Genomic DNA, 16,878 nt, shown 5'->3' with positions numbered 1-16,878 from the left:
ATTTATTTTCTTGAAATATTCACGAAGGTGGCTAGGAAATTTTGTATTAATATTTATAACACACATAGCTTAACACATTCATATAAGAAAATTCACAGTTCTGATATTTTATAATTTTTTACTAACCTGTAATGATGATCAATGTGGGCCTTTTCTATCCTTTTATCCTTGGCTCTTCTGTTCTGGAACCAAATTTTGATTTGAGTTTCGGATAGTCTCAGAGATTCAGCTAATTCACATCTTCTTCCCCTGCTAATATACTCCGATCTCTGAAACTCTATCTCCAAACGCAAAGTCTGTTCGCTGCTGAAAGTGGTCCTTTGTCGTCTTGGCCTACCTTCCTTTCGGCGTCGTCTTGCCACTGGAAAAGGTTAATGATTCTATTAGAGAATAAGTTTTAAATAAAATGAGTAATAAGAAATTTAGAAAAATAAGAGATAAATAAAGATGAAGTGTTTTACACTAAATATCTAAAATTAATAAAGGAACTCAAAACTGTGTTAGTAAATGGGTTACTAAGAAATTTTTCGGTGATCCGAATAGTCTTTTAGATTAGCTTTTTTAGGTTAAGTGATGAATGTGGCAGCAGATATTGTTAAGGTATAATACCGATATTGTATATACAGTGCTTTTCAGATAAAACTATCCACCTTAAATATTTTCAGATAAAATTATCCACCTTTATTTCTTTTAAATTGCTTCCCCCTTTTTTATTTTATATTTGGATTCTCCTTTTTGTGATGATTTTAAAATTGTATAATACTTGAAGTGATTAGTTATGAGATAGACAATTTTTCTTTTAACAAGGTAGTATCTCTCTCATCTTAATTGACTGTAACAAAATAGGTTGTAGTAAACAATGGTTGTAGCATAATTTAAACTTTTTAAATATTTAACCGTACTATTTGCAGTATCTTCAAAGACCAAAAATAAAAAACTTTACTTTTTATTAAACTTTTATCAAAGGTTTTCGATATTTGGACATTAATTTTAATCGGTTAATACTCAATGACAATTTGTTATAATTTGTCGGTCAGATAGCCAAGCGGGTCAGGCGGCCGACTCTTATTCGCTTCACTGTCGAATGGTTAAGTGGATGTGCGTTCAAGCCCTGGCTCGGTGTACAGAAAAATAAAAAAGGCAAACGCAGCAGTTTAAAATTCTAAAACGAATCTGCGGCTTAGACTAGAATATGCTAGTGTCTGACCGGCACATGGTGGAGCAGTACCGCAAGAGATAAGAGTTTACGGCTCGGTGATACTCCTCCATAGATCCCTACCGGAAGGACGTGGCGCCTAATATATATATATATATATATATATATATATATATATATATATATATATATATATATATATATATGTACATATATATATATGTATATATATATATATATGTATATATATATATATATATGTATATATATATATATATATATATATATATATATATATATATATATATATATATATATATATATATATTGTGACGATTGGGGTTTATAGAAAATAATTTATAAGTTATATACTAGAGAATTTAATAAAAATATATTTATGTAAGGGCATTTTTAAGAAATTAGCATATAATAATTGTAAAAAGTTGTATTTTAATGTTGTAAATAGATTTCAGTGAGCCATGTGACTAGGCAACCAACTATACAGTGAGTAATTGACAGATACTTACTCTGAAGTGACGTTTAAGAATTTTTACGAATATAAGTGGGGTTATATTGTTTGAAATGTGTATTTTATTAAATTAGAGTGTTAGTTACTAATTTGAATGTTTATTCTGATCTGAAAAGCCTAAATGTCAACAAAATTATCAATGGAACATTAACGAATTCTCCAGAGTGCAGAGTGTGACCATTGTTTACAGTCGAACATTCTGGAATAATGATTATGGCGGTGGATCGAACAGATATTTTTTTCGAGAACATCTATATAGAAGTTAATAGAACGAATGGAACATGATCTCTTACCAGATGGTTCTAGAATATCCAAAAAAGATATAAATACCCGTGATTTGGATTCAAGATGGAAGTTTTTAGTCAGAAGTCAGGCCAGTTTATTATGAAAGTTAGTAGACTGTTGAGAATTTTCAAGAAGTCAGTCAGAAAAGTTTAGTAGTAAGAAATATGAAAGTTAGTTGGAGTCAGTGAATCAAGTACAAATAGTCAAATTGTTTAAAATAATTATAAAAGTATATTAGAAGAATATTGGATGGACATTGGAAGGAATTAAAATTATATTATGATTGGAGATTAGTATAAATCAACTTATAATAATTGGATATTGGTATATTGAAAAGAAGAATAAATATAAATGGTGTTTGCTGGTTTGTTTGGTGGTGTATAAATGCTGGTGAAGAAAACTATATCTTAAATTGGTAGAAGCTGATAATTGGAAAAAGTAATTTCACAAAAACAAGGATAACCGAAGTACGAAGACATTCAGTGATGATTAGAATCTATATAGTGGAAAACAGTTCATTTAGGCATTCAGTGAAAGAAAGGTACAAAATTTTGTTAATATAATTTAGTTAGTGTCATAACAATTTCAATTTTGAAGATAGTTTGTTTAAATTTTACATTGTCTATAGAATTTAATTAGTTTTATAAGAATATCAATTTAAAGATAGTTTATTTTAAATTTACATTGGCTAGGTTAGATATATATGTGTGTTTCATAATAATTATAATAAAGATAATTTAAAAAAGTACTTACAAGCTAATTCTTTGAGAACCGCGATAAAAACCCTATATATTATATTATTAAAAATACTCATTGCTCATCATTCAAACAAAAAATACATCATAACAATTTGGCACCCAACGCGGTGGCTCTCTATTTAAAAGAATTAGTTTGGAAAGATAAGTGCTCTCATATAATTAAATTAATTTTCATTAGAAAGAAAAAATTATAGATTTTAATTTTAATTATATTTGAACAAGTAAAGTCTCAAAATGTCTCAAGGAAAGAAAGGTACAAGAACCAAAAAGAATGAAGAAGATGTAGAAGTAGAAACACAACCTATACAAGAGGAGAGTTTAGTACAAGCTCCACAAGATACTGCAGAAATGAATCCAGAAAGAGAGGAAAATGTCAATATGGCAGCTTTGATGTCATTAATGATGCAGATGAACAAGACAATGGAAGAGAATACGAAAAAAATAGAACACAAAATGGAACAGAATTCACAAGAAATCAAAGAAGACATAAAAAAATTGGAAGAGAATTCAAAAGAAGTCAAAGAAGACATGAAAAAAATGGAACAGAAATTGGAAGAGAATTATAGAAAATTAGAAAAGAAAATAGAAGATAATAATAATAAAATTGTAAAACAAATGGATAAAAAACTTGAAGCTGCAGAGAAAAGAGTAGCAAATGAAATAAAAAGTATACGGAATGACTACAAGAAAAGGATAGACAATGAGAGGACAGAAGTAAAGAGGATTATTCAAGATAATAAGATAGATATAGAACAGAAAATAGAGTTACAGAAATGTAACTTAGAAGTAAAAATTAACGAAGACAGGAGAAACACAGAAGAAAAATTAGACGATATACAACAAAATATCCAAATAAATTGTAATCAAATAAGAAATGTGGAACAGAGAATAGATGATATTTCACAAATGAGAGACATAGGGAGACCTTACTTAAATTTAACAAATGAGACTGGGATTAAATTCTCTGGTAATATAAAAAATTTGCATCCTAGAGTATACATAAATAGTTTAAAACATAAATTAAGATTTGTGAATAATATTAATGATATTAAAGATTATATTAGAATGACATTAAATGACAATGCAGCAACTTGGTTTGCTAGTATTGAGAACGATTTAGATAATTTTCAAACATTTGAAAATAAATTTTTAAATTATTATTGGGGTGAATTAGAGCAAGCCAAGTTTAGAGAAATTCTATATTTTGGAAAGTATAATCAAAATTTAAAATCAAATATGGTAGATTATGCATTGAAATTGATAACAGTTGCAAAATATTTAGAACCACCACTTAGAGAGGATGAAACAGTCTTAAATGTATCTAGACATTTTGATGCTGATCTTGTGCAAACCGTAACTGTACAAAATATTCAAACAATAGATAGTTTTATTAATTTTATTCAAAGAATACAAAGAGGCAATATGACAAGTAATAATAACAACAGAAAAAACAATAATAACTTTCAATATAATAAAAATGATAATCAACAATATAGACAATCATATAACAATAATTATAGATATGGTAATAATTTACAAAATTTTAATAATAATAACAGTAATCCAAATAGACAGAACTTTAATAATAATACTAGTTATAATAGACAAAATTTTAATAATAATACTAATTATAATAGACAACATTTTAATAACAGTACTAATAATAATAGACAAGATTTTAATAATAGAAGAAATACAGAGCGACCTAACTATAACAGACAGGTAAATTGTGTTCGAAGGAATAGAAGCTGCGAAGACAGGGAACGAAGTAGTACAAGGCAGGAAAATGTGAGTAGAAGTCATAGTAGGGAAAGACATAGGACATCAGATCCAAGTGGTCAGATACAATCTGACAATTCTAATAATCAAAATTTTGTGCAGTAAACTTTCTGAATTACAAGTTAGGCCATTGCTATTATGAAAAACCTTCTGAATTTATTTCTCTAGATGAAGATAAAATTATTGAATCTATTAATTTAATTTATATAAATGCTTTGGCCAAAAATAAAATGATTAAGATTATGATAGATACTGGTTCAGAAAGTACTTTAGTCTCGGAGAATTTTATTTTTAATACATTAAAATTATCAGATATAATAAAGATTCCAAAAATTAAAATTGTTGGTGCAAATAATAAAAAGTTGGGTGAAATTGATAAACTAGCCAATTTTAAAATTAATATTCTTAATAAAGAAATTAATATGCAAGGATTTATTGTCAAGGATTTATGTGTTGATATATTAATGGGAAATGATGAATTGGAAAAGAAGAAAGTAAAGATAGATTTTGAAGAAAAAATGGTAACTTTGGAAGGGCAAATAATTAAATTTATGCAGAAAGATGAGGTAGAAGAAGGAATAAGAGTTGATAGGATATTATTAAAAGAAAATAATGATGTTTATGAAGAAGAAATGTATTTTGATGATAGGGAAATGTCCCAAAAGAATGTAAAGAATAATTATTGTAGTGAATATTTAAGGAATGGAAATTTTAAGCAGATGGATGCCTACGAGGCGGAGTGCGTAAAATTGGAAGCAAGGAATAATGAGTACATAATGAAGAATAATGTTATTTGTAAAGAAGAAGATATGATGAAAGTTTTAAATTGCCCTGAAGAATATAAATCAATAGTCATTTCCATATTGCAGCAACACAAGGGACTTGTCAATAAAGAAAATAGAATTGCACAAAATTATATCCATAGTATAAAAGTTAAAGAAGAAAAAGATTTTAAAACAAAATCATACCCAATACCATATAAATACAGAGAAGAAGTAAACAAAACAATTAATAATATGTTAGAAGATGGGATCATTGAGAAGGCAGACACACGTTTTATTAACCCCATAGTAGTAGTACGAAAAAGATCAGGTGAAATCAGGTTATGTTTGGATGCAAGGAATATTAACAAGATTACTGAAAAGCAATTTGAAGCACCAATGAGTATAGATGGAATATTAGGAAGAATTACAGGAATGTCATTTTTCACTAAAATCGATTTACAGCATAGTTTTTGGTTAATACCTCTAGAAAGAAAAAGTAGACAGTATACAGGATTTCAGATAGATGGAGTAGTATATCAATTCAAAGTAGTACCATTTGGACTTCAATCATCTTGCAGTGCTCTATGTAGATGTCTTCATGATATTTTGGATCAATATGAACATTTTGTAATTCACTACATTGATGATATATTAATTTTTTCTAAAACTGCTGAAGATCATGAGAAACACCTAAAAATTATAATAAATAGATTAGACAAAGTTGGACTAAAAATAAATCAAGAAAAATGTACATTTTTTCAAAAAGAAGTCATATATCTAGGTTATAAACTTAACACTAAGGGAATCGAAATGGATCCAGAACGGACACAAGTCATTCAGGAATATAAAACACCACACAATTTAAGAACTTTAAGAGGATTTATTGGAATAATTAATTATTATAAAAGGATGATACCAGATCTAAGTATAAAAGAAATTCCATTACTTGAACTACTGAGAAAAGGTGTAAAATGGAGATGGGATCAGAGAAGAGAACTAGCATTCCAAGAAATTAAAAACATTTTTCTGTCAAATTTGAAAATATACTATCCTGACTACACACAGCCATTCATATTAAGAACAGATGCATCAATAGAGAGATTATCAGGGGTATTATTACAAATACATGATGGGGTCGAATACCCAATACAATTCATTTCAAGAATTACAAAGCCACATGAAAAGGGTTACTCAGTTTCAGAATTAGAACTAGCAAGTATAATACACTGTGTCACAAAATTAAGATTTTATTTGTTGGGTAATGAATTTACAATAGAAACAGATCACCAAGCTTTAACGTCTATATTAAATAACAAATATGGAAACAGTAGAATATATCGGTGGAGTCTAATACTTAGTGAATACTGCTTTGAAATCAAATACATTTCTGGAAAATCCAATATAGTGGCAGATGCTTTATCAAGGTTAGAAAATACATCACAAAAAGGGCAGCGAACAATAAAAATTGGATTAAATCAATTAGTAGAAAGTACTGGATTATATTCTAAAGAAGAAATTATAAGAGATCAGATCAATTTGAGTGAAAAACAAAAAGTCCTTAGGAAAGATGGGGTATATTATAAAATAATAAATGGCATAGAAGTATATGTAATAACTAGAACTTTAGCAAAGAAAATATTGAAAAATTTACATAGCAATTATATGCATATTGGTTCAAGAAAGCTATGGATGCTATTTAGGGACAATTATTTTGCAAAGAATGACATAAGTATAGCAAAAGAAATTACTACCCAATGCCCAATATGTCAACTAAACAAAGAAAAGAATTTCAAAAACCAGAACACATATAAATCTAATGTTGTATATGAAAAACTAAATACAGTTTCCATGGATTTTATTTCAAATTTAGTTCTCAGTCCAACAGGAAAAAAGCATATACTAGTGATAGTTGATTTATATACAAAATTTATTAAACTATATCCCTGCTCCAGAACAAATGTTAAAACATTAAAATTATATATTAATCAATTTTTCGAAGAAATAGGACCATTTAGAAATTGCATAATAGATAATGCTACATATTTTAACAACCAAAAATTTCGGACATTTTGTGAGAAAAAGGGAATCAACATTCATTTTACAAGTATCAGACATCCTCAGGCAAATCCTGCAGAAAGATATATTAAAGAAGTTATAAAATATTTAAGGATACTGTGCCAAAATCAACACGAAACTTGGCAGCAACATATACCACAAGTAGAGTATTTTTTAAATAATACACATAATTTGAATACAGAGGAAGTACCAGAATATTTAATGTTTGGCCATATAGGAAACAGAAAGTGGATTAGTGAATATAATCAGGATATGTTAGAACAAGTAATGCAGAAAGTGAATAACCGAATTAGGAGGAAAGCTGAAAAATATATCAGAAGACAAAATCGAAATATAAAAAAACCAATCACATTTCAAAAAGGAGACCTAGTGTTAATTCGTTCACTTAGAAAAAGTAATGTTAAAGAAAACCGTTGTAAGAAATTACAACCAATGTTTGAAGGTCCATATACAATTGAAAATCAGAATGGACCAAATAGTTATGTGTTAATAGATGCAGAGAACAGACTAAGAGGCATATTTCATATCAACGACATTTTTCAATATCATGAAGAGATTGAATAATGATTTCTATACCTTTAACACAAATATAATAACACTAATAACTTACTGATAGATCCATTTCATAGATAGATGGTAGATTTCTTTGTTGTGAATAAATTTGACATCATACTTGTTGAATTTTGTACATATGGAAATTGTTTGGTACCCTAAAAATCATAATTTGGGGTTAGATACTATAATTGCTATAAAAATGTCTTTCTAATATAATAAAGTGGAAAAACTTACCAATTTATATTGATGAAGTTATTTTGAATGGAAATAATTCCTATATTTTGTCTATAAATAAACAGAACACAATATCCATTATATTTTTAATTAAGGTTATATTTTATTCTCTCCATTTGACATGACAGTTTGACCATAGAATAGACGAACTGTGATCCGTTGTTCTCTGCTTTGACATAGACAGCGAACAGGGATGTATTTAATACATTTTAAATAAAAAAAAAAAATTGAATTATTAATTTATTAAATTTAATAAGGTATGAGAAAATTAATATTTAAAAAAATAATAAGTAAATTATTTATTTTAAATATTATTTTTGGGGTATTGTGACGATTGGGGTTTATAGAAAATAATTTATAAGTTATATACTACATAATATTAGATATAAAAAAGTATTTGATTATTTTAAATAAGTTATATACTAGAGAATTTAATAAAAATATATTTATGTAAGGGCATTTTTAAGAAATTAGCATATAATAATTGTAAAAAGTTGTATTTTAATGTTGTAAATAGATTTAAGTGAGCCATGTGACTAGGCAACCAACTATACAGTGAGTAATTGACAGATACTTACTCTGAAGTGACGTTTAAGAATTTTTACGAATATAAGTGGGGTTATATTGTTTGAAATGTGTATTTTATTAAATTAGAGTGTTAGTTACTAATTTGAATGTTTATTCTGATCTGAAAAGCCTAAATGTCAACAAAATTATCAATGGAACATTAACGAATTCTCCAGAGTGCAGAGTGTGACCATTGTTTACAGTCGAACATTCTGGAATAATGATTATGGCGGTGGATCGAACAGATATTTTTTTCGAGAACATCTATATAGAAGTTAATAGAACGAATGGAACATGATCTCTTACCAGATGGTTCTAGAATATCCAAAAAAGATATAAATACCCGTGATTTGGATTCAAGATGGAAGTTTTTAGTCAGAAGTCAGGCCAGTTTATTATGAAAGTTAGTAGACTGTTGAGAATTTTCAAGAAGTCAGTCAGAAAAGTTTAGTAGTAAGAAATATGAAAGTTAGTTGGAGTCAGTGAATCAAGTACAAATAGTCAAATTGTTTAAAATAATTATAAAAGTATATTAGAAGAATATTGGATGGACATTGGAAGGAATTAAAATTATATTATGATTGGAGATTAGTATAAATCAACTTATAATAATTGGATATTGGTATATTGAAAAGAAGAATAAATATAAATGGTGTTTGCTGGTTTGTTTGGTGGTGTATAAATGCTGGTGAAGAAAACTATATCTTAAATTGGTAGAAGCTGATAATTGGAAAAAGTAATTTCACAAAAACAAGGATAACCGAAGTACGAAGACATTCAGTGATGATTAGAATCTATATAGTGGAAAACAGTTCATTTAGGCATTCAGTGAAAGAAAGGTACAAAATTTTGTTAATATAATTTAGTTAGTGTCATAACAATTTCAATTTTGAAGATAGTTTGTTTAAATTTTACATTGTCTATAGAATTTAATTAGTTTTATAAGAATATCAATTTAAAGATAGTTTATTTTAAATTTACATTGGCTAGGTTAGATATATATGTGTGTTTCATAATAATTATAATAAAGATAATTTAAAAAAGTACTTACAAGCTAATTCTTTGAGAACCGCGATAAAAACCCTATATATTATATTATTAAAAATACTCATTGCTCATCATTCAAACAAAAAATACATCATAACAATATATATATATATATATATATATATATATATATATATATATATATATATATATATATATATATATATATATATATATATATATATATATATATATATATATATATATATATGTATATATTTATACGTGTGCAATTTGATCGCTGAAATGATTTACACTTTGCAAGAACGAATCTAAATGGTAAGTTTATACTACAAAAATAATAATCGTGCAAGAGCTGCTGATAGAATTTTTAATGAAACACACCACACTAGACATGCAACTCATAAGTAAACTCCTGGACAAAATTAACGCACCACTTTAATTAATCTAAAAATTTACAATATGAACACAAAATAAAACTAAGTTACATTGAAATAATAATAAACACCTAAAAATAAGTCCAACATGACTTCATCATGACCTTAATTTGCCTTATTGTTTCTTTAAAAATTTGTTTTTGTCGGAAATGCGTTAATAAGCTAGCATAACTCCAAATTGCAAAAAAAATCAGTAAAATAACACAATAAAATGAATCTGGGTCAACACTAATACCGTGTAGGCCCTCCTCTACTTCTTATGACTGCATTTATGCGTCGAGGCATGCTTGATATCAAATGTTCAACAAAAGCTTGCGGAATATTCTCCCATTCTTCAATAACGGCCCCAATAAGTTGGTTGTGATTGGCAATAGGGGGTCTACGACTTCGAATCTTTTTTTTTTTGACATAGTTCCATACATGTCCGGACTGTTAGATGGCCACTCTAATAATGGAATATCAACATCATTTAGCTAGCCAATAAACTATCGAGCCACGTTAGGACGAGCGTTGTCTTGAATGAATCAAAAATTAGGTCCAAGAAACAGAGCAAAAGGCATTACATGTTCGACAATAATGTTGTCTAAGTAATAATGGGCATTCATAGACCTCGTACGTATGGGGACCAACTCCGTACGAGCTTCAAAACAAATTCCCCCCGAAACATTTTAGAACCACCACCAATAGCTACTTTAGGAAATATATTGCAGCTGGCAAACCGTTCTCCTCGCCTTCGCCAGACACGCTCACGACCATCTGAAGCTTTTAGGCTTACTCTAGTCAATCTTATCAAATTAAATCTCTGAATCCTGTGTTCTCTGGTAAGCAAAGGTTTTTAGGCCGATTTCCTGTTGCTTAATTCTGCTTCATGTAAACGTCTTCTAACTGTTAGAGACGATATCGCGACATTTCGAACATCTGCTAGTTCATTTTTTAGCAAACTGCTGGTGACTCTTCTAGCACGTTGTCTCAAAAAACGATCATCAATTTGATTAGTGCAACGTTTTCGCCCTTGCCCTGGTCTTCGATGATACGACCCTGTTTCATTATATCGCCTCACCTTGCGACTGATGCTGGAATTATGTCTTCCTAACAAACCTGCAACGTATCGCATTGAATATCCTTCATCTAGGAGAGTCGATGCTCGCATTGCCTCCTTTATTGACAAATTTCTTTGGCGGTTCATTTTTTTATTTGATTTTTATGCAAATGAACTTCCAAACATGCATGTGATGAAAAATATCACAATAAAAAGCTTGTTTCTCACAAGCACTTTGATTTAATCAGCACTTTTTATGAAAAGTTTAACTCACTTTTAGTCTAAAACAAAGTTTAATACAAATTATTGTTAAAACAAGACTATTATTAGCTTACATAATATCAACTGTCACTGTCAAACAAGGTCCATAGGCAACTTGTCGTACAGTAAATTATCAATAAATAAAGATTATTGAGAAAAATATGAATGGTGCGTTAATTTTGTCCAGGAGTTTATGTGATTGAACTGATGCAGAAATTTAGAGCAACAGGCTCAGTTTGCAATAAAAACGTAACCTACAGAGACTCGTAAATAACGAAGCAATCCAAGTAGCCATTTTAGGGCAAGTTAATTTAGAGGCTAAGCAATCACAGTCACACAGTTAACAATAAGCAGAGCAATCGGTATTTCACCTTATACAGCCTTCCAAAAACTCCATAAATTTAAGTTTCATCCATAAAAAATTAAATTGGTACAAGAGATAAATGAAGAAAATGTTGATCGTCGTCTTGAATTTTGCGAATTAATGTCACAATGGATCATTAATAATCCACAATTGTTAAGCAATATATGCTTTTCGGATAAGGCTCATTTTAATTAAATGGCTTGGTGAACAGACATAATTGCCGATACTGGGCTGAGAGTGATCCACATACTGTGCATGAATTTCACAAACAGTATTCTCAAAGGTTAAACGTATGGTGTGGTATCCTAGGTGATCACATTATCGGACCCTTCTTTATCAATGGAAACTTAAATTGTGCATTGTATCTTGAGTTACTTAGGCAAGTGTAGAAAATGATGATAACATTTTTACTGTTCGACAATTTTTAAACGAAACTTTTCATGCTCGTTGGATAGGTAGAAGGGGGCAGATGATGGATTGGCCACCTAGGTCACCGGATTTAACACCCTTAGACTTCTTCTTATGGTGGTATTTAAAAACAAAAATTTATGCTACTCAACCAGAATATCTGGATAATTTATGACAAAGAATAGAGGATAAATGTCGACAACTAAATGCAGACGTGTTAAGCCATGTCAGAGAAGAATCTCAAAATAGATTGTACTATTATATGGAAGTGAATGGCAGTCATTTTGAAAAATTATTTTATAAACATTTTTGGTAGTGAAATGAGGAAATGATGAGATGAGGTTTATGAGGATATCACAAAGCCAAAATAATGATGAAAGCCTGACAATTAACGGTAGTGCTTTAGAACAAGTTGAAAACTACCACTATCTTGGCACAATACTTAAAATCACACAAACGATTACTCCAAAGAAATCAAAGTTCGAATAGAGAAAGCACGTACAAACTTCAATAAAATGAGAAAGGTACTTTGTGCAAGAGAACTAAAATTGGACTTGAGAGTTAGGCTAGCAAGGTGTTATATTTTCTCGACTCTGCTTTATGGGATAGAAGCATGGACACTTAACGCGTCGACTGCTAAAAAGTTGGAAGCATTTGAAATGTGGGTGTATAGAAGAATCCTGAAGATATCATGGACCGAGCATGTACCAAACAACGAAGTCATGAGAAGAATCAACAAAAGAATGGAAGTATTGAAAACCATCAAGACACGAAAGCTGGAATATCTGGGGCATGTTATGCGTAATGAGAGATACAACCTACTTCAATTGATTATACAAGGGAAACTCCAGGACAAGAGAAGTGTAGGAAGAAGAAGAATCTCATGGTTGCGTAACTTGAGGGAATGATACGGATGCACATCAATTGAACTATTCAGAGCAGCAGCATCTAAGATCAGAATGGCCATGATGATTGCCAACCTCCGTCGCGGAGATGGCACGTGAAGAAGAAGGTAGTGAAATATTTATTCTAAATGTAATAAAATTGTTAAAAAAATAATTTTTTTTTCAATCCAGTTTTCTTGCTTTTGTATTTATTTTTCTCATATACTAATCACTTTAAGCATCATGTGTTATATATTTTTAAAAACAGTACAAAGAGGAGAATCCTAAGAGGAGAATATTAAATAAAAAAGGTGGAAGCAATTAAAAAAACATAAAGGGATGATACGAGGGGTAAGAGGGTGCCTTTCCCAACAAGCTTAAATATGACGTAATGTCTCCCCCTTCAAATATTAATTGACGTGTTTTGCGCTCTTTCTGAAAATTAGAAGTTCAAAAGTTATTTAAAATCGATCTGAATCTGAAAAGCACTATGGTGTTTAGAGCTGTAATTCTACCTGGAATCGCCGAATGGAAACCAGAGGTTCCTCGCACTTTGCATTAAACCAACTGATGTTTTTCTGATAATATTCCCTTCGTAATATCTGATTTGATGTACATTTTATTATATATTTACATCATCCCATTCTCGTCTTATTTTGGACTCACGCTCATTATCTAAATAGGTGGTTCTTGCGTTTCAGGTGAATCATCATTTGAAGATGAAGCTTTTTACATCATTTTTCTTGTATTGTTATATTTCGCCCTCTACCCTCTCTAGAAAGTCAGTGAAATTTCTCTTATTATTACCATACCTTCTAGTCTATTTTGTCCATAGTCTATTTTAGTTTCGGGTAATATTTTATTTCCTACCTTACTCTTAAGGGCGAGTTTAATATTAGTTCAAATATATTATAAATAGTTTTTGTAAGAGGTTATTCGGGAAGTAAGATTCCCGAATAACCTCTCCGAAATTCTTCATGAGAATAGGTTCATTGTTATTTATTTCCCAGTTATGCAAAGGTAGAACCGACAAATTTTCTAACACTGTAACATTTGGTTCATATTTCATTAACTCTAACACTGTCACTAACAAACTCCCTCTCCCCGCCAAGCAAACGACAGTCACACCTAAATAAGAAGAACCACTATGTTTCCTGCAGTAATCGGTTATTAAAATATTAAGGTCAAAAAATGGTTAATTTTTGTTTTTTTCGTCTATCAGTAAAAAGTAAAGCATTTGAAACAAATTTAGGAGTAAGAAACTGTCATATAAAAACCTCCCAAATGCCGTTTTTTAATGTTTCTATTCTTATTTGTTGCTTAGAAAGTTGCAAAATGAGTCAGAAATTTTGGTTTTTTATAAATCATAATAACTTTTTTAAAAATGAACTTAGAACCTTTATATTACATGAAATGTTGTGACTTGTGGTGCTTAAAACGTGATCAAAATTTCAACGTGATCGATCAAATAGTTTAAAAGTTATGTTATTTGTTTATTCCAATTTAAAAAATTTTGCAACAATATAAGTCAGAAAATAATGAACTTACAGTAATTCTACGGATAGCTTATGAAAGATTTATTATATCAATATTTAAAAAAATAATAAAAAAAAATGATTTTGAATATCGCAAAATCATTTTGCAAAAACATGTCGATTTTTTTCTTATGAACAATTAGAATAACTTTTTAGCCATTGCCGCAGAGAAATTATTTTGTTCCTAATTTTAAAGTTTGTATTTTTTCACGAATCTTAAAAAGAAAAAGTTATCCTAAGACAATTTGGGACGAAGGTAGTCTCTTTTTTAATAATTCACAGCAGCTTTGTTTATAAAAAGTAAGAGATCTAATTAGCGTCATTTGAAAGAACATACTATAAAGTTTTTATGTGCAAAATTCGAAAAACATTACCTTTCAACGGATTTGTCTAAAAGCTTAAAAATGTGGTTCTCAACATCGGCCGACTTTGCAACTCGCGGGAGCGAAGGAGGGGGAAGAGCTGTTAACTGTATATCCGGTTCTTGTTTATGGATTTCGACGTTTCTTTTTAATTTGTATGTACTTTTTGCGTACATTACGAATATGCATTACTTAAATAAATGCATTATTAAATAAACCATCTAATTTGTTTAAACAATTTATTTTCAATTTTTTATTTCTTTTAGTAATATTTGAGATAATTTTTATTGTAAAGCGTACATATTTTGATTATCATATACTTCTTCAACAAAATTCGTAAATCATCATTATCATCAACCTGCATGCGCCCACTGCTGGACATAGGTCTCCCTCAGCTCTTTCCATATGTCTCTGTCTTGTGCGGCTTGCATCAATTTATTGCTTCACGCAACTCGCTTTAGGTCGTCAGTCCATCTAGTTGGTGGGCGTCTTCTGCTCCGTAGTGCCTCTTGTCTTGGTCTCCACTCGACAATACGTTTTGACCATCGGTTGTCTGATAATGTGGAAAATTCCATTGAATTTTCATGAAAATCAGAGAGACACCCAACATCTGGCGCTCCATAGCCCTCTGAGTCACGCGAATCTTATTCACTACCGTTTTTCTGAGTGTAAATGTTTCCGCTCCATAAGTAACACACATTGGTCAAAGATTTTCCTTTTTTCGTAAATAATTTATTTATAATAGATTTTATAGAAAAACCAAATTATCCTATACAATTATTCCTAAAAATAGTATTCGTTGACAATATTACTTTGGAAATAAAAAATCTCAAATAAACTAGGTTTTTTCTTGCTAAAAATGCTATTAGATGAATGAAAACTAAGGTTACAAAATCGTTTACAGCAACATTTCCATCTAAAAAATATTTTTAAAGGTTTCATTGTCTATTCTTATTCTTTTTATCTCCATCTTTCTCGTGATATATAATACTGATATAAATTTAAGCTGGGGATTCAAAAATAACAAATAAATATCTTATTTTATACGTCTGCTTTGGAAAAACGCGTGAATTCCGGCTTAATATCGGGGATTTCGTTGGTCGACAAATAGATATTGCCGGGAGAGATAGACATTGTCATCAAAATATTGTTGGAAGTTTTCCCTAATCGGATTACAACAATTCTGAATACTCTAACACGACGAAGTAAATACGGCGTGAATTTCCAACGCTTTACGTCGATTTAGGTTTAATGTAGACGCCATTGTTATTAGCAATAAACAGTTTGGTTAATTGAAATTGTTGTTTATAACCAATATTGGTGCGTCAGTCGGCCGTTTAGTGAGATTGGGCTTGAACATTGATCAATACTACAAAAGTGAGTGGTGTCTTGTAATTTTCTGGTAATGCGAGTAAATGGAATAATTATGAGTTAAATAAATACATATAATAAAAAAGGGTTTTTTGGGTTTTATAAGCAACAAAAAGGATAAGATAATGATGATGATATTCAACCTCTGATAGGAGAAAGAGCCTGAAGAAGGGGAAGATGAAAAAATGAACGCTTAACTTAAAGGATTAAATAAATAAAAAACTCTGGAAGAGAATAAAGATATAAAATTTTTTAATTATTGCTATTAAATATAAATTCTTAATTATCATCATCGTCGTCATGTTTTTTTGCTTAGTTTTCTGTTTTTAGGCATATTTCTGATTCTTACGAAGACTTCTTCTTTTCTCTCTCCCTTTTTGCTGTTCTTCACTTTCGCTGCTTTGCTTTGAGCATAAGTATTCCTTCCATATTCCTTTTATCTATTTCGGTTCATATTCTTTTATCACCTTTTCGCTCTTCGTTGTTCTCGTAGCTACTATCCATTG

General features: G+C 29.7%; 1 protein-coding gene across 1 annotated transcript in view; it reads right to left on the bottom strand.

Annotated features, from left to right (window-relative positions):
• Positions 1-16,878, bottom strand: part of LOC140433963 (homeobox protein rough-like) — a 44,082-nt gene that overhangs the window by 7,123 nt on the left and 20,081 nt on the right. The window contains exon 2 of the mRNA XM_072521935.1: positions 127-361. Within this exon, the coding sequence (XP_072378036.1) occupies positions 127-361 (235 nt within the window). The remainder of the gene's footprint in view (positions 1-126; positions 362-16,878) is intronic.

The sequence above is a fragment of the Diabrotica undecimpunctata genome, chromosome 2 (genome assembly GCF_040954645.1).
Source record: "Diabrotica undecimpunctata isolate CICGRU chromosome 2, icDiaUnde3, whole genome shotgun sequence".
Lineage (NCBI taxonomy): Eukaryota > Metazoa > Arthropoda > Insecta > Coleoptera > Chrysomelidae > Diabrotica > Diabrotica undecimpunctata.
This window is presented reverse-complemented; position numbering and strand designations above follow the sequence as displayed.